Here is a 25,300-nt window from a genome sequence, read left to right as displayed (position 1 = left end):
AGCACTTTTTTGCTGTAAATTTTATAGAATTTCACTCGATCGTTCAGTTGCACTACAAAAAATACAAATATGCCCTTTTCCCTCACTTTCAAGTTTCGTAGAAAAAAAAGTTTCTTCTATACCACCTTGAAAAATTCTGCACATTGCCCTAATTGCCATCGAAAAGTGGTGACAAGAGACCCTGCATACCCTATAAAAGATATGCACCCCCCCAAAAAAAAAGTTTCCCTCACTTATAGGGCAGATAGAGAGATAGATGGAGAATGGCAACTCATTCAAAATTTGCCAAAATTCTGAATATCGAACAATAATAACAAAGCGCAATTCTTGTAAAGCGGGTACACTGCCTATTCGTCGATTGCTAAATTGTCCATCACATGATCTACCTTCATTTAGTCTAATATTCTGCCCATCAAAATTTTGTCTAACAACCATATTTTGGACCAATAATCACTTCGTCTAATCACTTGGTCTAATACCATGGCTTTAGCACCACATCCTTTCTTGTGGAAGGAAATTACCCCATGGCTGGGATTCGAACCCACGACCTTCTGTTTTGAAAGTCAGAAGACTAATCCACTAGGCCACAACGCTTCACTATGTTCTATTTATATTATATTTTACAATAATCTACGAATAATCTACAATCAATAAATAGGCATCGGCAACTAATTCGTTTCAACAACTTTATTCAAAAGTGGTAACTACTTCGATGATTCAAAATGTGACTCATTATTCTCTTGAATGGATCTGAAAGTAATTCGTGAACACACACAAAAACACTTTTTTGTTCTTTTGATAATAAAGAATAGTGTCAAGCGAAACTTTACAATAATTAATCACCGGAAAGATGAATCAGGGATCCGTAACACAAAGCTGAGCAATCATCATATAACATGTTTTTAAACTTTTGATTGCAATGACTACAATGTACAATAAATCTTGACAATCAAGCGTACGATTAATCACCAACCTTTGTGTTACCGGTCCCTGATCTTTCATGCATGTAAACAACCCAAAGACAAAATAACATGCAGAAGACACACATGATAACACGCAGTACTACCGTTTATCGGGGTAATTCCATTACCTGTATCCAGCTATTTATTCATTCACTGATTGTTATTTATTTATTTATCTATTTATTTATTTAGTTTCATTTATTTATCTATTTATTCAATTATTTATGTATTAACTTATTCATTAATTTATTTATCTATTAAATTATTCATGTATTAACCTATTCATTTATTTATCTATTTATTCATTCATTTCATTTATCTATTCATTTTTATTTGTTTATTTTATTTATGATTTTTGCTTTTAACTGGAAGGGGGATTTTTTTTTTTTACTTTATAGAGCACGTTTCTTGCTTTGTTCACTAAATCGCCATCACGGAGAACACATGATTGCCTGCTACCAGCTTATTCGCCCAGTATGAGGATTTAGTCCTGTAATAAAAAAGTGTCCAAAAATGTAAGGGTAGTGAAGAGAAAAAGGTGACACGAGTATGAAAAATATATCAATTCAATCTTTGGTTTGTAATCTATCTTATGACTATTGCGTAATGATAATATACAATGCCAAGAACAAAACAAATGTTTATATTAAACGTTATGCAAGTGTTGGATATTAGTATTATTATTACCATAAATTTCTATATTGAAATCTTAGTACATTAATGACTTAACCCCGGGTTAACTTATATTATAGCACCAAATGACTTCAAATTGGCAGTGCAAAAGAAAAACCTTCAACAAGAATAGGAGTATTGTGTCGAAGTTCATTAACACACATATTTTGCAGCATATTAGTGAAAATGATCTTGAAAAAAATCACAACCACGCATCCAGCAAAACAGGCAGCACTCGATGATATTTAGCTTTTCACCAGTTATGAACAACTTTCATAACTTCATATTAATTTTTTAAAGTTAGAAAACCCGTATATGCCATAACGATAAGGCAAAATAAACAACACAACAGACAACAACAACAACGACGACGGAATGATCCAGTTGTTAACGTACGGAAAACATGAATGAAACAATGAAAACCACCTTAATAATCACATTATTTAACTTTCAGCAAACTCCCCAAGAATAATTCAGTGAAGACAAATTACATCTGAAATCAGATGTACATAATTTTGGTCTAAACCGTGTAGTAAACAATACTAGTATACTATGTAGCTTTAAGTACTGACGCCATTGTACTGTTGCATACGATAACAACCAATAATTTGAGCAGCCCTACCTACTTATAATCAGTCGTGGCTCTTAAAAAAGTGTGATACTTTTAATAACCACTGAAATAATTCAAAAGAAGTCGTCGGCAGCGTAACTTTAAATCACACTATCCTTAACCTATTTTGAATGATTTTAATGGTTGATGTAAGTTTCTTCCTCATGATCACAAATTTGATCATTTTTGCTAGAACATTTTTTTTTCATTCGTGATTATCTTTCACATGTACTGTGATGCCAGAATGAAGATAGTTGAATGGCAAACCCGTTGAATTACTACTAGTTCCGCTTTAGGAAAGACAACTCGTTTCATTTTACTTTTCCCTTCATTTTCTTATGAGCATAGCCATTGGTGATGAAAAAATTGAACAGACAAATAGAATAGAACAATATGTTAGCCATCAGACGCTTAATTCCCGGATAAAATTAATTTCTGATCAATTAACACCAATGCGTTTCCAATGACATTGGAGTTTCACAATAAAAGCAAACGTCCGTAAAACAATTTCATTTTGGATTCCACACGACTTGCGATCGAGTTTTGACTTGTACAACCTAGAATGAAATGCTTTCATTAACATATTTCATATGAAAAAGCCAATGAAATTGGTTATCTTCATAAACGTCCACATCCTAATTGTACCTGTAGCTTCTTAGAATTATACGATCTAATTATCTCGAGTTATCGTGATCTTCCAAGTCTTCGTCATTATTACGGTGTCGTTCTAGGTGAAACACCCGATTTCCTCGGTGACTTCACTTCCGGCTTTGGAGGTGGGCTAGTTTATGTAGGAGTCGACTTGTCTGACTCAGGTAGCGGACTGATGGGTGGTGGTTGATCCGTTTCTGACTGAGGCGTTGTCTTAGCGGGAGGAGACTCCATGTCAGGAGAGGTGACTTTAAGATGGTTAACAGTCGTTGGAGGCGGCTGCTTTTTGCCAGCTTCAGTCGGCTTTCTTGGCGGAGGGGACGACTTTGCTGTAGTACTTGGGCGTCCGGTGCTACTTGGAATCTTCATCGATGGGTTTGTTTTGGACGGCTTGTTCTTTATGGAAGACTGACTCGATGGCGACGGCAGCGTTTTAGGTGCTGTCGACTGCAGCGATGATTTGGTCTTTGCGTTTGGCGAAGAGTGTTTGGCATGTGATAGCTGGAGCTTGCTGATGATTTCATAGATTTTGAGGGCGGGGCCTAGTTTGAATGACAGGCCGGTCAGGACGTCTGCACGACGCAGCAGAAGCAGTGCATGGCCGTCGATTTCCTAGTGAAAGAGATCAATGTAAAAAATACCAATAAATAAAAAACTAATCAATTAAGAACAGATAGATTGCATCCAGAAACAGTTCTGGAAACAGTACGTTGCATCTATGAAATCCTTGCAATCAATCAAACAACGTTTACAAATAAAAATCAATCTTTGTTTCTTCCTTGCGAAATCTGCAGGATTTTACAGCTCGCTTCATGGGAGAATGGTCACTGACCGAAATCAGACGATGGCATCGTCTTTTAGGAGATTTGGAAATCAGAGAAGTTCCTTACTTAAATTTGGAAAGATCATTTACAATACGTGTTTTACAACGAGGGATAGAGTTCCCGAACCCTTATAATATTATAAAACGTTTTAAAGTGAGCGATGAAGTATTTTTAATATAGGAATCGACCGGCAGGTGTACTCTTTTAGATTCTGGGAAGTTAGGATTCCTTGTGCCTTGGAAGAAGATCGGAGCATTCATGAACCAAAGGCAACGACCACTTCATAATAAACTAGTCCAGGGTCCCTGCATGGGCGTTCTGGTGTGTGCCTGTAATCCAAGCTATGTGGGGGAAATGGGGAAGTTTCAAATTGATGCAGAGGTTCGAGCCCTTGTCACATCTTTCGGATGGTGACGTTCCATTTCGGTCCCAGGCGTAAGTAATCATATCTGACTGATACACGTCTGACAAGACTCAAATACACACACACACACCCGTTTCACAAAAGACTAACAATTTTGGTACATTGCCATGGTAACAGGGATCTGTAGCCAATCACAATGAAGGTTTTCATGGCCGCCGTAACCACAATGGCAGAGTTACCATCGTCGTAAATCGTCCTAAAACGGGCATCCAGAAATATACCTGATCTCGAAATGTTTCTGCTTGCTCCCTAAACCCTCTCTTCTGCATGAGCTTGACGACGTCATCCTGAGACCATTTGGCGGGGTGGTTTGGTAGATTGGTTCCAGTGGTGGCAGATAGGATGGATGAGGGATCGGCTTGGGCCGACTGGATGGGTAAGTTTGCTACCCTGGATTGGTTGGGCGTCGCCACATCCGGAGTGACTTGACCAGAAGTTTTAGAAGATCTGGAAAGGTGAATATAGATTTTAAGGATGATCGATATATACTCTTCAACGCCTTCTACATCATTATTATTATTATCGTCTTTGTCACCAATGCCATTATCTTCACCATGCCAATCATTCGCATTACCGACGTAATCACAATTATACGACGCGATTTGTGAGGGCTTATTTCGAAAGGGTGGGTGCTGTCGCGTTAGGGTGCGTCAACGCGAACGCGAAGATTCGTCCAAAGCCCCCCGGTTTGGCCGAAAGGGTGCGTTGGGAGCGCCACGTCGCGTCGCGTTCACTGGAACGCGCCCTTTCGTCCAAAGCCCCCCCGGTTTGGACGAAAGGGTGTGTTTAATAATAATGAATAAATAAATACAAATATTTATAAGAAAGCTGAACAAACAAAAAAGACGAGTGATATGTGAAATTTGCATAGGAACATAAATCATCATATGGCACAAACATTCTTTTTAAGGTAAAAAAAACAATGACGGCATGCTGCATGAGGATTTTTTCGGTGGAAATGTTTTATGGTATAATATTGATACATGTAAAAATTATGACTGATTTCAAGGTTCTTTCAAATAAATAAAAGTAACTTACCTTCAATTTTATATTTAGCAGGTGTGTATTTATTACAAAGGAAAACATTCGTATACCTGGAGATATTTGGTGTCCCCCAAATTATAAAACTTACGGCAGATGTGTCCTGGAAAGGCAAGGCCAAAATTGATGTCGGGTCAGCATTCACAACGTTTAACTCTTCAGACCCTACCTTACTATATTTTACACTTGAGACCCTGCCTCAGTATATTTTGTGAGATGTGTCTGTTGTGCATGTGTGCGTGTTGTGTGTATAATAATAATAATAATATGTGCGTGTTGTTTGTATACTAGTAATAATAATAATAATACTTATAACAATAAAAATAATAACAATAATAATAATAATACTTATACACGCCAAGTGGCTTATTGCAAGGGTGGGTATCTGATTTTATTATCATTATTATTATTATTATTATCATTATTATTCTTAGTTGAACTTTTCTTTCTTTTCCTCAAATTGTCAATGCTTTAAATGATTGAAAATCCACTATTTTACGTGCAAATTGGCAATGTTTGACAAAATACCTTATATTCAGCTTTCTTATAAATATTTGTATTTAATTATTCATTATTATTAAACACACCCTTTCGTCCAAACCGGGGGGGGGCTTTGGACGAAAGGGCGCGTTCCAGTGAACGCGACGCGACGTGGCGCTCCCAACGCACCCTTTCGGCCAAACCGGGGGGGGGGGGCTTTGGACGAATCTTCGCGTTCGCGTTGACGCACCCTAACGCGACAGCACCCACCCTTTCGACATAAGCGATTTGTGAGGGTTTTTCTTTTGTGCCTCTAAGAATGAAGAGAGACTATCACATAGGCTGTTGCACAAAATTCGAAATGAACACCCCCATGGGGCCCGTTGCATAAAACTTTTTACCTGAGAAAACGGGTTGTTTTTACCGGAGTTTTTGCCCTGTGCTAAAGTCAACGGCAGAAATCAGACTAACCATAGTTTTCAGTTTTTACCAGAGTTTTCTCAAGTAAAAAGTATTACGCAACAGGCCCATGATCGTCGTCCATGGTCACATTTAAGAGTTTCTATCCACGACGCAAGACGAATTCAAGGACATCATCAACAACAACAAAATGTCCCTAAAGGCAAAGCACAATCCGAAAGTTTTTATCGAAAACTTGAGAATCAAAACATCAGTTTTGTTCTGGACTCTGGACAAAACACATATTTTTTCATTTTTTGTCAGAAACTTGCTGTCCCGATTCATCAATTTTCGACAAAGAACTCCCAGCTAATCTTTATTATTTGACGTGCTTCACGCTGGTTTTCATCACCGTCATCATCGTGATGATCACCGTCATCATCGACATCTTCATCATAATCGTTCACGTCATATTATTTATGTCACATTAATTGATAATAAATTCAATTCAGTTGAGTAACAATCTAGATAATGTTAAAGCTCTTTATCGATGAATTGATTTTTTAATAAATATGCGAGCATACTATTCTATTTTCACTTTTCAAAGAAATCAATGCGATGAAGATGGAGGAAGCGCAATGTAAAAGACGCATCTAAAGACTGTAAGATGACAAATGCGAATCTCCGACTGTTTCAGAAAGGGATTTTGAATTCGCCTTTGTTGTCACATCATGGGCACTGACGAAGAGTGTGACATAGCCTTTCATTTCTGAGAGCTAAGCTCCTTTTAAAATCTACGATTTTATTTCTACGGCATTTTATAAACTATTTGTGATTATTTTAATCCATATGCCGAACAGACTATTTTACTCCGGTACTTTTTACAACTTCGACTGTTGGCAGTGGTGAGGCCCTTTTCAGATTTGTCTGTTTTGGAGCCGGAGATTCACTATTGTCATGCAGTCATGGCATGCACTGCATCTACGCGTCTTTTACAGTGCGCTTCCTCCATTCTCAGCGCATTGATTTCTTTGAAAGGTGAGTTTCACAATCCGTATGCCCATGAACAGACGTGTTTTTCACGACTGTTTCAGAAACGGATTTTGAATTCTTTTTTTTTGTCACATCATGGGCACTGACGAAGAGTGTGACTTTACCCTTCATTTTTGAGAGCTATGCTCCTTTTAAAATCTACGAATTTATTTCTACGGCATTTTCTAAACTATTTGTGAATATATATATCTTATATATATCTTAAGTTTCACGTATTGGCTTCATCAAGGTAACAAAATAATGCTGATGATAATGCTTTGAGTTCACTGTGTCAAATATATATATATATAAATGTGCCAGACGTTTTCTCGTGATAAACACCTATTCCCAAGATTTGTTTATCCCTGTTTAAAGACCGAGTCCCGTGGTAGTGCTGAAAGAAGCACAACAAACCCTGGAAATTTGGTTGGTATGCTATAATGTATACATCATCATCAGGCTTTGTTTAACAAAAAATTAAGATCACATAGGCCAGGATCACATACATGTATCTGTTTTTGGATGTGGTTTGACAAAATAACCTTCATTTGAGAGTGATTTTTTGTTGTTGACTTGTCAAATTTTTCTGAACAAGCCAGCACCCGTTCTAAGAAAATCGTTTCCAGGCCCCAAAATGATGAAAGTTAATTAACCCTAGATGACTTTTGACCTTGGTCATGTGATCATGTGACCGTAAACTCATGCAAGATGATCGGTGATACTTGATTATCCTTATGTCCAAGTTTCATGAAATAGGTGCAGATATTCTTTCAAGTTATGACATTTAAAAAACTTGACCTTGGTTAAGATTCCAATGTTGACGACGCCAACGTCGCCGCCGGAGTGGAAAAAGCGGCGCCTATGGTCCTGCTCTGCAATGCATCAGTACATTTTGCTCTTTATTTTTTTTTCTAAATGAGTATGATCAATGATAAGATTATAGCGGGAATAGTCGGAATACGGGTGCTTGACATCTATGAAAACCACTAACGTACCGGGGTGGGGGCAGACAGAAGATTGATAACTGTTTTCTTTCTTTTTTGCTTGTTGGAAATTTCCTGGTCGTCTAGTTTCAGACGCGGCTGTTTCCTATAGTTGCCAGAGATTTGTTGCACCTCTTGACGAGATTTTCCGGGTATGTCTTAATTCCTTGCAACTGATGAAGGCATATGAATGGTGCATCAGACCTATCATTCGAAATGTCAAGAACATCAAATTCTCAGCGAATTCTGCCATAGAACTGGTATTTGTCGAGGGATATGTCTCGAGACCACTTACCCATTTTCTCCTGAATCCGCTTTGTCTTCTATTTTAGACCCTGTACTTCCCGAGGATGAGATGACCGATCCTTCATCTACAGTGTAGAAATAAATTTTGCCAATAACCGTATATTTACGAAATAAAGATATAAATAAGAAAATGAATACCAAAAATAGACAAATAAATATATTAAGAAATAAACAGATATTGAATTTTAATCGAAATGAATTGTAATTTTGGCAAAACACTAGTACATTTAATGATATGCTCAACAGATGATGATCTATTAAAAAAAAATAGGAACGGAAAGGTTTTATTGCTCACCTGTGAAATTACTGCCGATTTCCATGTCTTCGCTTGCACATAATTCGCAAACCCATTTCCCTGTGCGTTTGATAGAGAAATAAGCAAAAAGAGTGACGAGTGAATATAAACCATTCAAAATATTGTTTATATTGTAATGATCTGCAACAAAGGTTTCCACGTTAATTACTTGGTAATGATTCCAAAACATGGACATTCTTTTTTTTCAAGTAATTAAAGGGGTACTCCAGGCTAAAAAAAATATGATTTGAACAGATAAAGAAAAGTCAGACAAACTACACAGCACTAGAAATTTCATCAAAATCGGAAATGGAATTACGAAGTTATGTGCATTATTTCCCGGCATTATTTCGGTGAAACAGTTCGATACATGTCTTCATGAATATTCAATGAGCAAGCTGATGATGCCATATCCCCACTTGTTGCTTTGTATTATATGAATATTCTTGGGGAATATTTTTTTAAACATAGAATGTTGTTATATCTTGATCATGTTGAAACATGAAACATTCCCCCACCCCTACCTAACTATTTTCATAACTTTTTTTCCTCCCACTTTCCATTAAGTTTCCCCTCCCTAGACCCCTCTCCATCTTTCTTTCCATATCCTCCCCCCGGGGGGTGGGGTGGGATGGGCTGTTGCAGAAAGAATTTGTGATCAAAAGCAACTTGACTTTCAATCAATGAAATGCGGCCCTCACACAAAGATCACCCCTCCTTTGTCAGATTCAAATTTTATTGTATTGATTTGCCTTTTTAAGAACACTCCTAGCGCCGGAGTGTTCTTATCAGGGTGTTTTACAAAGCTAAGAGTGGCTTTAAGAACGACCGGTGAACCTTTCTTACCGCTAAATAACCATCAGTCAATATTTAATGATGAGTATCGTTCACCACAAGAGAGTATTTCTTAAAGTCACTCTTAACTTACGAACAGCTTTATGAAACAGTCCCCGGAATCGTCGTCGGCGCCACCCCCCCCCCTTCTCGATCCTCAATATCTTTCATCAGAGGTCCAAGCACAGTCTATACTCAATAAAAAAAAACTGGCGTCGATTTGATGATAAAATTGTTACAGTATTTGCCCCCCCCCCCTTTACACACACACCCACACACAATCCTCCCCGACTCAAATGGATGATGTGGAGCGTTGTGGAGCGTTGTGGCCCAGTGGATTAGTCTCCGGACTTTGAAACAGAGGGTCGTGGGTTCAAATCCCAGCCATGGCGTAATTTCCTTCAGCAAGAAATTTATCCACATTGTGCTGCACTCGACCCAGGTGAGGTGAATGGGTACCCGGTAGGATTTTTCCTTGAACGCTTTAGCGCCTATTAATATGGCAGCTCAGCTGCAGCCGGGGTAATAATATGATACCAAGTATCAAAGCGCAGTTGAGTATATGCACATAGTAACTGCGCTATATAAATGGACATATTATTATTATTATTATTATGATGGTGATTGATGATGATGATGATGAATGATGATGATAAAGATGATGATGATGATTGATGATGATGATTAACAACATTTTTCGCGACATTTATCATCTTATTCTTACCAACTGGTTTCTCTTCAACTTTGGGATTGTGGCACGCCATGTGATATCCCTTATCACATGAATCGCAGAAAAGTAGCGTATCCTGCGGATATATGAAATAAAATATAAAAAGGCAACCACACATTAACAACTTTGAAACGTTCATAAATAATATCCAACAGCACGTTCCGGGAGTTCCGGAATACAAAGTAGCATCTTGGCCCTGGGAATCGGGGCTGCTGAAGCACCCCCAAGATTTTCCCAGGGGGTGCTGCGTGTATTATTTTCCATAGGCAGCACCCCCTGTAATTCCGGTACGTGTGTCAAGTAGGAGAAATGTCCAACATCTTGTGTTGATAACCTCATTTTCAGATTGTCAATTTTGTTTTGGCATCAAAACGACCTTCATTTTTCAGTGAAGCCTTTTTTTTGCTTGTCAAATTTACATAGGGGGCCCGGGCCCTCTATTGGCGGAGCAAAAACCCCAGATAAATAGGGGAAATATATTTTTTTAAAAGAGAAGAGAAAAAAAAAAAGGAAAATAAGACGAGTGAATGAAATAAGATGAGGGAAAGACTTGGAAAATAAAAAAAATCTTTCATGTCTCTATATAAAATTTGCGCTCGCATTGTCTGATCGATGATACATAAATATAATCTTGCTCAGTAGGCCGATATATACAAAAATATAAAAAATACATTTCAGCTCCGACATCAAGCTTTATTATTTGGTTTGATTTTCAAAAAGTGATCTGTAAAACATCCGTTTATAATTGTCTCAATATCACCATTTTCAGCTCGAGCTGATTATTTGATTTGTCAAGTACCTGTTCTCTTCGTATATTCCATAAATTTCTCAAATATCCCTTTCAGGTTTGATTGTCAAACCTATCAGCCGGCGCTGCGTGCTCGCATTTTGATTGGTGAGTAATATGTATACTTGTATAATTACCTCTATAATAATTAGTAATTATATAACAAACTACTTAAAATCCCCTTTTCATGACTTCGCGATTTGTGCTCGCATTAATAATTACAAAAGTGCTTAAAATGTCCAGTTTTTAGGCTTTGATATTAAAAAATTTCAAGCTGTCATTAGGCTTATTAGATTAATAAATGAAATAATATTATCATGAATTCCTAATAATTAAAATGTCCCTTTTTCAGAATGGAATATATTGCGCTTAAGAATTAGAGAAATAGGAAGATAGTCATCATTTTTACATGATGACAAGATGTCCTTAGAATGTCCAGGTCATATGTCATAAAAATGAAAATCCATTAAGGATGAGATGCACAAAAATACTCTTTATGTATCATGTATTATAATGAAATACAACCCTAGCAATGTATATTTTTACACATGCATGCACATAAGTTTCACTCATAATAATCGTAATCATTTTCATTTCATCCGACTATTTTCCCCATGACATGCTCCGGCAATAGCGCAACACCACCAAATTTTCACGCGCTGGGGTTTTGATTAACCTAACACTGGAACGGCTATGATAGGGTATGCGACCACGAAGTAATTAAATTCCCAGAGCGTATCTGATATTAACGAAATGGACATCGATAACGTTGATCAGTCAGACGACTCGCAATCCTACTCACCGCATCGCCCGCATCGTTACACACGTGACATGTCTTACAATCGATACATTGCCATGGTGATAATCGTGATCGTTCTGCGAGTTGGCGGGAATACTTCATGCAGGATGGATGCACTGTGAAAAAAAAAAGAAACGGAAAAAATGGATTGTATGGAAATATATCAGTGAATGACTGCATGATTTACCAGTGGCACATCGATCAGAAGTGAGACATAAAAAGGGGTTAATTTTTTCAAGGATGCCCCCCCCCCCCCACATAAGATAATGCCGATGGAGAAGGAATGGGGCGCCGCGGGCGTAGGGCACCCGATCAAAATTGAATTTATTGTACACTCGCAAAAATTTGTTTTACATCTTCCATGTCGATGTTTTGGGGCAAACACATCCATGTATATATATATATATATATATAAAATAATCAAAGAAGCTTGTGCACTTTGGGGGACTCAGCAGAACAAAATATAGATTTAAGTTCATAATTGTAGTGTTTGGTACTGATATACACAGTGATACAGTGCTGTCTGAACGTTGTAAATATATTGGAACCAACATCGCAAGAAGAAGAAAAAAAAATAAGAAAAAGTAGAAGAATAAAAAAAAGAAGGGGAGTAGGAAGCGAACGAGTGTGTAGGAAGAAATTTGTTGCGAAGTGTCGAAACATCCGAGGAAAAAGGAAATACAGTGAAAACAAATATCCGAGATCCGAATGGCGGGAATATGATTTCATTACAATATAAGAGATGATTACCTTTCAAAGTGCAGTCTTTACAGACAAGTAGTTGCTCTTTCTCTCCGTACTTGTTGCAGTTAGCAGGTAAGGTGCAATAATCACACTTCTGATCCCATATGGAGGTTTTAGTCAAAGGTTCATGCTCGAAGTCTGGACCGTGGGTCTTCTTGATGCGCTGTATATAAAAACGAGGGGTGAGTTTCATGACGTTATTACATGATGTTAATAGTGTAAAAGGGGTACCCCAACCTAAGAATAACATGATTTGAACAGATTAAGTGAATTGTGATCAGACTTTCAAATGTATATTTCAGGTGAAGACATGAGCATGCAGGGCCCCCAGAAAAACTATTCCATTTTGTTGGGGGACTTTTTTTTAAAGAAGATGATTCTGAAGTACAGACCTTCCCAAAGATAAGAAACTCAACGAGGGGCACAAAGCATATTGCTTTACGTCTCAACATCCAAGTAAATCCAAGTAAGTAGATTCCCGTGTTCAAGAAATTACGTCTACTCAAAGAAAGAATATTATCACAGAATAGGGGCCAAGTGCCTTCTCTAGTCTTGCATGTTTAGCAAATGACTAAAAAAAAATCGTTCAAACAATCAAGGAATTTATATGTAGACATACACTATGCGAATACCTTTTGCACTTCTCTTTCCACTATTTTACTTTGTAAATCTGACATATTTATGACAATTTCTTATGCTGATTCTAACACAAATCAAAAGATCTTTATACTGTAGGACATACAGGACCTAATCGTGAATATTATATAGAGTTAAACGACATGCTAATGTTAATAAAACTTGGAAGAAACTTAGGCGATTGCGTTTAAATTTTACCATGGATTGGTACAACAGTAATATACACTTACTTCCGGGTTACGTGGCAATAATATTTCTGTACAAGTACCTGTCAATTTAAATATTCCTTCACACACCACTTGGTAACTATAAGCATTTTAAGTTGCGATACGAGTTACAACACATAATAGTATCTAATGTCTTTTATTGTCATCATCAGGAGTTCACACTAAAAAAACCCCGTTAACTTAAGGTCGTGATAAGAGTACCCCCACCCATTAGGGGGTGATAGGGAGGGGGGGGGGGGAGTTCGTCTAATTCCAATTCGTCCAATTGTCAACTTATCTACTATCATTTTTTTGCTATCATTTGGTCTACCTGTCTACCATCAGTTCATCCACTATCCACATGGTCTAATTGCCAGTTCGTCCACTCACCATTTGGTTTAATAACCACTGGTTGGTCCAATATGCAAAATACATCTTTTCCCATATTTAAGAAACAATCTAAGAATTTTAACTCCAAAGAAAGTAGTATTAATTTTGATTTAATGTAAATATTATACTTGTGTTATTTTAGATTTAATCTAAGTTTAATATAAATACTCTGCTTGTATGTGATTTTTTATGTTTAATCTTAATTTAATGTGATTTTACTTGAGTAAATATTTGTAGTATATAGTTTTAAGTTTTTATGTGTGTAAAATGTTATTTGTATTTGGTTTTTATCGTGCAGGGCCCATAGTAGAGCAGTTTTGTAACTGAAAGGGATTCCCTGCTGAAATAAAACGGAAATAAATAAATAAATAAATGAATAAATGAATAAATAATCGCCATTTCATCCATGGTCTAATTGCACTAAGTGTAAATGTGCAAAGTGAATGAAAATGAAATGGATTTTAGGACAAACTGGTTATGAGGCGAAACGGTCATAGACAAAATGGTATTAGATTAAGTGATGATTGGACCAAATAGTTGTAAGATGTTGATGGACGGAATGGCATTAGACTAAAATAGACCATATAAGTGGACGAGTTGGCAGTATACGAATTGGCAATTTATCTTAGAGGGTGGGAAACCAATAACGGATGATCAAAATAGTCAATTCTCTATAGATGTTTTGTTTTCTCACTCAATTAAAGAATATTTTCATCATAATTATTGATAAATACATGTTTTCCTATATACATATTTTTAAAATAATGCATTTTGTTTGTTTTCGTTTTATTTCATTTTCGCTCCTTCCTCTTTCTTTTTTTTTTATCATGATTCCATTTTCCCCACTTCTCTTCTGCTTCTTCCATTTCCTTACAATTTTTTTCTTATTATTTATCTTCTTCCCCGGCCCTTCTTTCTCTTCTCCTTTTCCTCCCATCATCGTCCTCCTCTTCCTTTTGTTCTTGTTGTTCTTCTCTTTCTTCTAGTTCTTCTTCTTACTTGCTGTTGTTGTTGATCTTCTTCTCCTTCCTCCTCTTTCACCCTTTCCTTCAACTTGTTCCTTTTCTTTTCCTCCTCTTTCTCCTTCTCGATCCCCCTCTTCTTCTTGATCATCTTCTTCTTCTTCCAAATATTTTCTATTTTGAATTTTAAATATAAATTAGAAAAATTTGAAAAATCCATGGACCCCCCCCCCCAAAAAAAGAAACTCACTCCAATTCTGTGCAGTTAGAACCACGTTGAGCACAATCGCGTTACGATCCATAATATAGACATGCCAAATGATTTTATATCGATAAAAGAATAATACGAGGGATTTGCATCCCACTCCCCGTTAAAATTCTTCATAATGCGATATCATCATTAACAGAGGGAGTGTCAGAGCAGTTTGATAGGGGTTGGGCAATAGATGGCATAAAGGAGACCTTATTTTTTTTCTCATTTGAATAACAGGGGTAATGTAAAGTTACACATCCTTGGTTCTGTTGCATAAGAAATTACCATTGTGGTAACTTAGTCATGCAATGGTAACTTGCATGGAATCCTTGATTCTGACTTGATCAGAGTTGCACGGTAGTTGTCACTGCATTGCAAAGTTAGCATAATAGTAACTTTTATGCAACAAAACACGGCATGGTGCTGGACTCGTTTCGATCGTCTTCCTCGTTTCCTTTCTTTTCTCCCCCCCAGCTTAAAAAAAATCGACAGGGGCGACCCCTCCCTGTCCCCCATATATAGCACCATCCCTGTGATATGGACATTTATTCGCCGGAAAATGCAATTTTTAACGCATATTTTTCAATGGATTTTCATGGTTATTGCAGAAATCACGATGAGAGAAAAATGAGTCAATTCTTACCCCACTACAAGCTAATGTTCAATTGCTTTTTCCATTTTATTTTAGAAAACCAAGAGCACACTTTTGCGAGCGCCTTGTGTTTGAAGAATGAAATGTTAAAAACCGGGGTTGACAAAAAAAAATGTTCAGTCTACTCTTGATAATTTTCCTGTTCAATATTCACTGTACATAGGCTATGTATTCCAGAATAGATTTAATTTTATTTCAGTAAATAATTACAGTAAATAAATATTGTGTATTTGACCAAGTCCTTGATATATTCATGTTACAACTCCTTTCAAACATTAGTTTCGTTATATGCCCCCCTTTACTGTGATCAATAAAGAGTTTCTCTTATAGCTTGCATAATTAGCTTTTATAATAACTTCTTTATATTGCATCTTAATGATTTCGAAACAGATTTTGACACTAATAATTTTACCAGTAGGCCTATGCTCATAATAATCTAAATGATCGAATTTTCATTAAGGTACAGTATCCCCCCCCCCCCCTCCTTCTTACTCGGCCAATACCACACCGCGGCTGCGTCTTCGAGATTATTATCACGAATAATGATGACCAAAATACATGCTCCACAGGACGATCCTTGATTTGAATCTGAGTGCAGATCGAAGAAACTATATTTGCATGTTAAGGTTTTACTTGACGAGTTTAATCATATAGCTCCATGGTTTAATCATTAATAGAATAATGCGTACGTACGTTTCTCGATATATTCAATCGTTATTTTGCACCGATTCAAAGAATGAAAAGTATTGCTTTCTTGTATGGAAGCTTAAAAGTGCCACCCAGATGTTCATATAATCATCTCGCCATGTCTACACCTCATAGGGAAAAGGATGAGATGACAAGATCTCGGATCTACATGTAGTCATGTCTACATCTTTCAGAAGAGAAGCAAGATCTTTGATCTCGTCATGTATATCTTTCAGAAGAGATGCTCAGATAGCAAGATCTTTGATCTCGTCATGTCTAAAGAGATGATCAAATGGCAAGACCTTGGATCTCGTCATGTCTACATCCAGTGGGAGACATGGTCAGAAGACAAGACCTTGGATCTCGTCATGGCTACATCCAGTGAAAGAGATTCATATGAACAGATGATAAGATCTTGGATCCGAGATCTTGTCATCTCATCATCTCTTTTACAGGATGTAGACATGGCGAGATCCGCAAGATCCTGCCATCTGATCATATTCTCTCCCGTGGGATGTAGACATTGTCATCTCATCCTTTTCTCTAAGAGATGTAGACATGACAAAATGATTATATGAGCATCTGGGTGGCACTTATAAACTTCCATATTCTTAACCTCTTTCTCAGTTATATGCCCCATATAAGGCGAGTATGGCAGCAACCATCAGGGTCAACAAATCAGGCCTACATAATTTATAGGCTCGCAAACGTGTATAATGTTGGCATGAACTTGGCGCTCAGTGCAGAAATAAACACGCGTCATGTACGTACTACAGTATATATAACTAATTATTATGGATGCACAAATCTATTATAGGGGGGGGGGGTATGAAATGGAGCCCCCCCCCCCAAAAAAAAAAGACATCTAAAAGATAAGAAAATATAAGCAATTCAGAACAATAGTTTCTCTTAGAATAACAGTTTGTCCATTGAGCGGTCGTACGTAAAAAATAATAATTAAAATGAAAACTCAGTTGAATACTCTAATCATGCAGAGTATAATGATCCTACGTGCGTTACAACATGAACAAGTATACCAATATGAGTGCATGCATGCATGTCTGCATGTGCCGATGTCTTTTACTTCGTTCCAACGTATAGTATGTAGCCTATCGATTAAAAAAAGAAAAAACACAGAACTCTATATGAATGTCCATATTGACGGTACAGATCAAAGGCGAAAGGTATTATTACAGGTCTCAAGACCATAGGCATGATGAGCCCCTATATTTGTTTTGTTCTCGGGAGTAACAATTCGTACATGTGTCATGTGAAGCCAAGCACCTCAAATAGTTACAACTGAATTCAAGTCAAAGCACTAGGCCTATCGATATATTCATTATGAAAATGCATATCAGTAAAAGTCAATTTCAGACTTATTGTGCGATGTTGCATGACTCTGAAGTGGACAAATAACCAGAAATGAATAGCAGGCGGAATACTGAATACAAACCTTTCGTTTCGACGGTCGAGGGCCCCTTTTCAATTGGGGATTTTGGAACGATGTTTCTTCTTCGCAGGAAACGGCATATTTCGCCAACACGTATTTGTTTGTTGTATTGAAATACAGCCTTCTTGCAGTGACTTCTCTCGCCAGAGCCTCCTCCAAATAATTTTTAGTGAACTTGGTGTCCGGGTTTCCATCTGCAAAGAACTTCACAATTTGCTCCAGACTTGTGCCTTCAAGTGGGCCGTCTCTTTTTATGCGCGACTCTTCATTAGGGGTACTGCAATTATTGGCATCCTCTAAAACTCGATCCTGTTCAGGAATGGACTCTGGACATGTCAATTTCTCGATTGCTTGCAGAATAGACCTCGTAGCTTCGTGTGAATTTAATGGGTACCCACTTAAACGATTTTTGCACCAGTTAGCGGCATTTCGGTAGCTTATACTGCCCTTGTATTCTACTTTAATAACAACATCATCGTCGACCATTCGATTTAACTCCGTAATCACATCAGCCCCGGTCAATCCGTGTTTGCGTTCCACCATGTGAAAAATTCGCTCAAAATCCGGCCGAGCTTTGCGCCTTCGCAACGAGTCGATTGCATCCAGAATAACTGTTTGACGATCTATTTCAGCCATTGGTATCTTTATTTTTCTCTGAAACAGCTTCTTCGGTGGAAAAAATGGTATTTAAAATGCGTCTTCTTTTTGGCCCTAAAACCGTACACTGTTCAATAAGCGTGCTTGTCGCTGCGTTCAAGAGCCAGCTCGAGAGAGATACACATGTGTGAGTATTGAATAAATTTACGACAGCGGCGCGGCGCGGCTGTATCTGTATAGTGTATAGTTTGCGCTCGGTGAAAACATATCAAAGTAAATCGAAGAAGATTAGTTGTGCGCATGCGTCATAGACAGCAGGCAATGAACTGTACGCGTGGAGAATAACGGAGGCCAATTACAGAGTGCATGCACACAAATTGCATAGGGTTTTTATTACAAAGGGAAATGCACAACGTACAGTTTCAGTCATATATTTCAGGGAAATAGTTCATATGTCAGCCTATAAAGGCTCGAACACGAATCAACCAATCAGATTATTTCAAAGCCCGTGAAAAGCTCTAATATTTTCAACAAATGGGTGCGGGGGGGGGAGGGGTGGAGATATTTATAGGTCCTTGAAATGTGGCAGATATTCAGTCATGTACAGGTCCGAGGGCATACCGCACATGAGTGCCAGAATAGCTACGTGCCCACCCCCCGGGGGGGGGGGCACTTCCATTGACGAGTGGATACCATGCGTGACCAGCACTCTCGAAAAGATACCCTACACACGTAATTTCCATATTCTGAAAATGCACCCCTTTACAAGTATTGGCGTGTGAAACCCTACCCTTAACAAGTATTGGAAGCAAAAAGATACTCTTGGCAAGTATCCCCTGAAATGACCCCCTAAACAAGCTACATCGGTATTTTAATGCTATAGGCCTATGTTACGTTTCCGTCGGTTGTCCGGCGATTTTACCTTCATACACACTATTTGGTTTAGTACGACGCCACCTACACCTCGCGCAAACTTTTTGGACTCTAAACACGTAGTGTTGGGGCAAAAAGGACATCCTTTATATAACATTTTAATTTTGTTTTATCATCCCCGCAAATTTGACCCTAAACACGTACGTACATTTCTCACCGAAATACCTTTTTTTCATTATTTCGCGCATGGTATCCACTCGTCAATGTAAGTGCCCCCCCCCCCCGGTGCAAACCTCCATGGTACGTGGCATTATATTTCCGTTTTCAGTCACCATCAGGGGCGCGCGGAATTATAAGCGGCTGGGGGGAGGCTTTAGCCCTCCCCTGCCCTTTTTTTTTTCAAAAAAGGCCATGTACAAAACGTAAACATGACCATACGATTGTGATTTTATATATGGTCAGCCCCCGCCCCCCACACACTTTTGGCTCAGTCCTCCCCTCTGCACTTTGAAAACCGTGCATGATTTATCACGAAAGCTTAGCCCAGGTATAAGCTGAATTTATTATTACCCGAAATATAAGCGCAGCTATATCTATTTCTTGAAATATTTTCAGTCCTGTGACATATAGTACGCTGAATAAAAATCACGATTCAAACATGTGCAGAAATAATGTATGATCGGCAATGATAATGACAAAGAATAAAATATCAGATCAAGAATGTAAAATGAAATGGATGTTATAATGGAGTGCCATGGACCTCTATTCATAAGAAAAGAAACGGCAAGCACATACTGAAAGATCCAAACAGTCCCAATCGATATCTGCGCTAAAAGATTGATAATAATGAAAATGTTAACCACTTGATGATGCAAGTGCGAAGCGCACGCACTATAGGCCTATATTTTTTTTAAAGATATATTTCCTGTCTGATTTAGATCTGAAAACGGAACATTCTGAAATGTGGATAAATCACGATCGGAGCACGAGCTGAAGCTTTTCTTTGAAAGACCTGCATGATGTTAAGAACATCGGTCTTCTCACTATGGCGATCGTGCATGAAGCCAGAGTTAAACGTTTAAGTAGTGCTGGACGTGTAAGCGCGAAGCGCGAGCTGAAATGTTTGTGACCTGAAAACTGGACCTTTTCAGACTTGTAAATAATCAAGTGTCCGCAGTGCGAGCTGAATTTCTTAATAAAACCAGAAAAAATATGTTTTAAGCACTATTTGAAAATCATTCAGCGGATTTGCCATATGCGAGAGCGATGTAATCGTGAAAATGCCATTTGCTCATATAACGAAACAAAATACTGGAAAATCGAATTTGGCGCCCCTTATTTTCGAGTTTTATTTAGTACGCACCAAGTTTAAAATCAGTATGATGCCCGAAGATAAGATTGCCCCTCCTTCCTATATAGTTAAGATCCAGTTGGTGCCAATAAATTTGGGGTCAGTTTGGAAGCGGCAGCCCCTCCCTATTTATGCGGGTATTCTGGGAAGGGGGCGGGGCCCGGGCCCCCGGGTAGGCAAAATGGGGCGCCAAAGGAAGAAGAAAATAGAGGGAGAGAAAAGGGCCGGAGAAAAATGAGAGAAAGAAGAAGAGTAAGAGAAAAAATCGGGAAAAAATAAATGAAGGAAAAAAAAGGAAGGGGGTGCCGAATTGATGTTCGAGCTAGTGGGAGCGCCGAAGAAATGTCCGACCTAGGGGCGCCGAATTGATGTTGACATAGGGGGGGGGGGGGCCGAATTGAAGCACGATTTATAGGGGCGCCAAATTGTTCTACCTATATAGGGGCGCGGAATTGAATTTCGACATAGGGGCGCTAAATTGAACTTTAACCTTGGGGTCGCCGAATTGATTTTTGACATAGGGGGCGCCGAATTGATTTTCAACCTATGGGGACGTCGAATTGATGTTTGACTTAGGGGCGCCAAATTGATATCCGACATAGGGGGAGCCGAATTGATGTTTTACTTAGGGGCGCCGAATTTATGTTCAACCTAGCGGGTGCCGAATTAATGTTCGACCTACGGGCGCCGAATTGATGTTCGACATAGGGGCGCCAATTATATGTCTGTCCTGTGGCGCCAAATTCATGTTTAACCTAGGGAGGGGTGCCAAATTAATATTTGACCTTTGGGGCGCCAATTTGATATTTGACCGGGGGCTCCAAATTCATGTTTCACAGGGGGGGGGGGGGCAAACTCACTTTTGCTCGCATCAAATGCAGTTAGATGCCGACCCTGTTTATTACCAAAAGGAGTAAGGTCAGAATATAACAAATTTCATCTCGCTCTTCGCGCTCGCATCAATCGTTTAGTAAGGTGCATGACGATCTTGTTTCAGCTCGCGCTTGGCGTTCGCACGAAACGCTTTGTTAGATACTCATCCTGTTCATGATTACCAAAAATGCTTACTCGAATGTCCAAATTTTAGGTCAGAATATAATTTTTTTCAGCTCGCGCTTCGCCTTCGAATCAGTTGTTTTATTTATAATACTCCTTAATTCTGTTCATGGTCACAAAAGAGTGCTTAGAATGTCCAGTTTTGGGTCGGAAAATCAAAACTTGTCAGCTCGCGCTCGCATAAAAACTATTTGTTAGATATCCATCCTGTTCACGATTACCAATAGTGCCTAGAACATGTCCAAATTTTAGGTCAGAATATCACGTTTTTCAGCTCGCGTAGATACCTACCCTGTTCATGGTCAACAGTTAGTGCGAACCCGTAGCGCGAGCGAAGATTTGAACTGTAGGTAATGGCCTGAAAGACTTATGTTAGTGACAAAAAAATGTTGGGAGCTGAGAGTGAATGAATGAGAAAATTTTCAAAATTTAAAGAACGGAAAGGCTTTTTTTGTAATACGCTTTGAAGCTTTAGAAGGATGCTGCATGAAAGGTCAAGTCCACCTCAGAGAAATGTTGTTTTGAATCAATAAAGAGAAATCAGACAGGCGTAATGCTGAAAATTTCATCCAAATCGGATATAAAATAAGCCAGTTATGACATTTTTAAATTTCGCTTGTTTTTCACAAACTAGTTATATGCACAATTTAGTCACATGCAAATTGGAAAATCAATGATGTCCCTCACTCACTATTTTGTTTTTTATTGTTCGGATTATACAATATTTCCATTTTTACAAATTTGACAAAGGATAAGGACCAACTTGATTTAACCATAATATGTTAAACAATGGTAATTCCACATGTTCAGGGCGAAATAAAACTTTGCTTCACAGGACAATGAGGAGAAAATTATAAAACTTCATACAATAAAATACAAAAGAAATAGTGAGTGATGTCATCATTCCCCTCATTTTAGCATGGCGACCGGGATGCGCGTTTCCGTTTTACACCCTGGCGAAGGCATTTTCCGGAAAAGTAGCCAAAAAGCGACTAGTGAAGAGTCTACGTCTACGTTTGTTTACATTATCAGCTGGGCGCGCGATCCAAAGTCCGCATGCACCGAAGTTATCCGCTACTTGCAAATGCAGCTGAGCTTATACTTTCCAGCTTCAATACGAATGTTTGCCTTGATCATTTGCCTTGCCGATTTGCTGATGTCTGTCTTTCTCTCTATCTGTCTATATATCTATCTCTCAAATTCTATCTCTATCTATCTATGTAACTGCAGTATCTATCTATCTAATAATCTTCTCTGTCTCTCTCATTCTTTATCTAATATCTATCTATCTCAAATTCTCTATCTATCCATCCATCTGTCTGTCTTTCTCTCATTCTGTCTATCTATCTATTTATCTATCTATTTTTTTTAACTAGAGTATCTATCTATCTGTTAATTTGTTAATATTCTTTGTCTCTCTCCCTCTTTATCTATCTAACATCTATCTATCTATCTCTCAAATCCTCTATCTATCTGTCTGTCTTTCTCTATTTCTCTCTCTCTATATCTATCTATCTATCTATCTATGTATCTATCTATCTGTTAATTTGTTTATCTTCTCTGTCTCTCTCATTCTTTATCTTTCTATCTATCTAACATCTATCTATCTGTCTCTCAAATTCTCTATCTCTCTCCTTCTCTAGCATCTGTCTGTCTTTTTTCTCTCTCTCTCTTTGTCCGTCCATATTTCTATCTATAACATCTCTCTCTTTCTCTCTCTCCCCCTCTCCCTCTATATATCGACCTCTCTGTCTCCCCCCCCCCTCTCTCTATTTATCTATCTATCCATCCATCTCTCCCTCTTTCTCTCTCTATCTATCCACCTCTCTCTCTCTCTCTCTCTATCTATCTATCTATCTGTCTTTCTTGTCTCTATCTATTTATCAGTCTTCTATATCTATCTTTCGGCAGCTTCTAAGTGTATCAATCCATCAAACTTCAATTTGTCTTTCCATTAATATAAGTATCTGTTTATTTTGATTTTGTCTGTCATTCTATTCATTTAGTTAATAATTTATTTTTTATCATAAACAACGCGACTGCAAAAGCATGTTCGGATTTCACTCCTGACTGCCGCTCTCTCTGTACATGAAGTGCCGAGGAACTCTGTACTGTGATCAGTAACTGTGCAAATTGCATGCGGTGGTGGACTCGCCTGTGTCGCACGCTGGATGCAACCAGCGACGTGTGTAGACTCTTCACTAGTCGCTTTTTGGCTACTTTTCCGGAAAATGCCTTCGCCAGGGTGTAAAACGGAAACGCGCGGTCCCGGGATGACACGCTACATATACTATTTTGTGAAATTAATCGAAACTTAAAAATGTTATAACTTTCTTATTTTACATCCGATTTTGATGAAATTTTCAGTGATGTGTTTGTTGGATTTTCCTCTTTTATTCAAATCATTTTTTGTTAGGGTGGACTTGTCCTTTAACTATACATGTTTTAACCAAATTTCGGAGAGGGAGGGGGCAAGTGGGGTCAAATGCCCCCGCCCCCGTGCCTCTTGGTGAGGCCACTGGTCGGGGGCAGAGCCCCCGGAACCTCGTGATATTTTTTTCATCAAATCGCGGGTACATACACAACCCACATAATGACTTCAATGCAGTTGCAGATAATAAACGAAATACTTTGAGGCAGCACAACATAGTAAATGTAAAAGATTTTGTTAAAATTGCCAGTCAGCGAAGCGAGACAGAAAATTTGGCCAATTAGAATAATTTCGAAATATAAAGTTCTAATAATGTAATAGAAGATTTGGATATTTAACCCTTGGCTAAGGATTTCTCTTGGTCCTGATTGCGACCATTATTGCATAAAATTTAGCAACCTTTTGTATAACAGACGTCATCCACCTTTCTCTCCGTTCTTGATATTTTTCAATCCTCGGAAGCCCGGTCGTGTGAAGTTCTTCCTTTTTTTCTTGTCCTTTTACTTCATATTCTTATTTTCCAATTTAGCTTTTGGCTCTTCCTTTATTTCCCGTTTCTTGTTGCCTCTTTCTCCCGTGCATTTTCCCGCCATTCTTGCCCGTGCCATTCAATCATATCTTTTGATTCTATATCCCTCTCTTGCTAATCATGTTATTATCATTTCAATATATTTTTTACTTCCTCACACGTTGTTCTTTCCATCCATTTCCCACTTTCCTCCCATTTTCCCTATTTATGTTTTTTCTTTCCCTTTCTTTTCATTTTCCCCTTTCTTCTTTTCCTTTCTTTCTTTCCCTTTCTCTATTTCTCCTTTTTCTCTTTTCCCGTTTTTTTATTTTCCCGATGAAATCTTTCAGGGGACAGCTTGCCCCCATGCCCCCCCCCACCGCCTGTTACGCCACTGACATGTAGACGAGGAAATCAAACACCTATTTTTCCCCTACCCTTCTTTCGTCTTTCACTACAGCGTATTATTATTTCAACCACACTCCTCTGAACTGAATTCCATTCAATCAGATGAAACAGCAATTTATGAAAGTTACTGAACTGTGACATGGGGAGCTGCTCGCACTAATCGAAAAGAAACTCTTTTCTTCTATGCTGAACATTCATTTCTTTTTCTCGAATATATCTATTTTTATATCTATAGCATATACAGTGCGTATCAAAAAAAGTTTACAC

The 25,300-nt window shown here is 38.2% G+C and overlaps 1 protein-coding gene across 1 annotated transcript; it reads right to left on the bottom strand.

The window, feature by feature from the left end:
* Positions 1-1,294: 1,294 nt before the first annotated feature.
* Positions 1,295-18,657, bottom strand: LOC121424067 (histone acetyltransferase KAT6B-like). The gene is made up of 8 exons (XM_041619651.1): positions 17,813-18,657; positions 12,580-12,736; positions 11,833-11,945; positions 10,238-10,319; positions 8,680-8,739; positions 8,374-8,449; positions 4,365-4,590; positions 1,295-3,507 (listed from the first exon to the last, which is right to left on the bottom strand). The coding sequence occupies exons 1-8, from the start codon at positions 18,443-18,445 to the stop codon at positions 3,031-3,033; spliced, it is 1,824 nt and encodes a 607-aa protein (XP_041475585.1). The 5' UTR covers positions 18,446-18,657; the 3' UTR covers positions 1,295-3,030.
* Positions 18,658-25,300: the final 6,643 nt, after the last annotated feature.

The sequence above is a fragment of the Lytechinus variegatus genome, chromosome 11, assembly GCF_018143015.1.
Source record: "Lytechinus variegatus isolate NC3 chromosome 11, Lvar_3.0, whole genome shotgun sequence".
Taxonomy (NCBI): domain Eukaryota; kingdom Metazoa; phylum Echinodermata; class Echinoidea; order Temnopleuroida; family Toxopneustidae; genus Lytechinus; species Lytechinus variegatus.
Note: the sequence above shows the minus strand (reverse complement) of the source record. Positions and strands in the feature narration are given on the sequence as shown.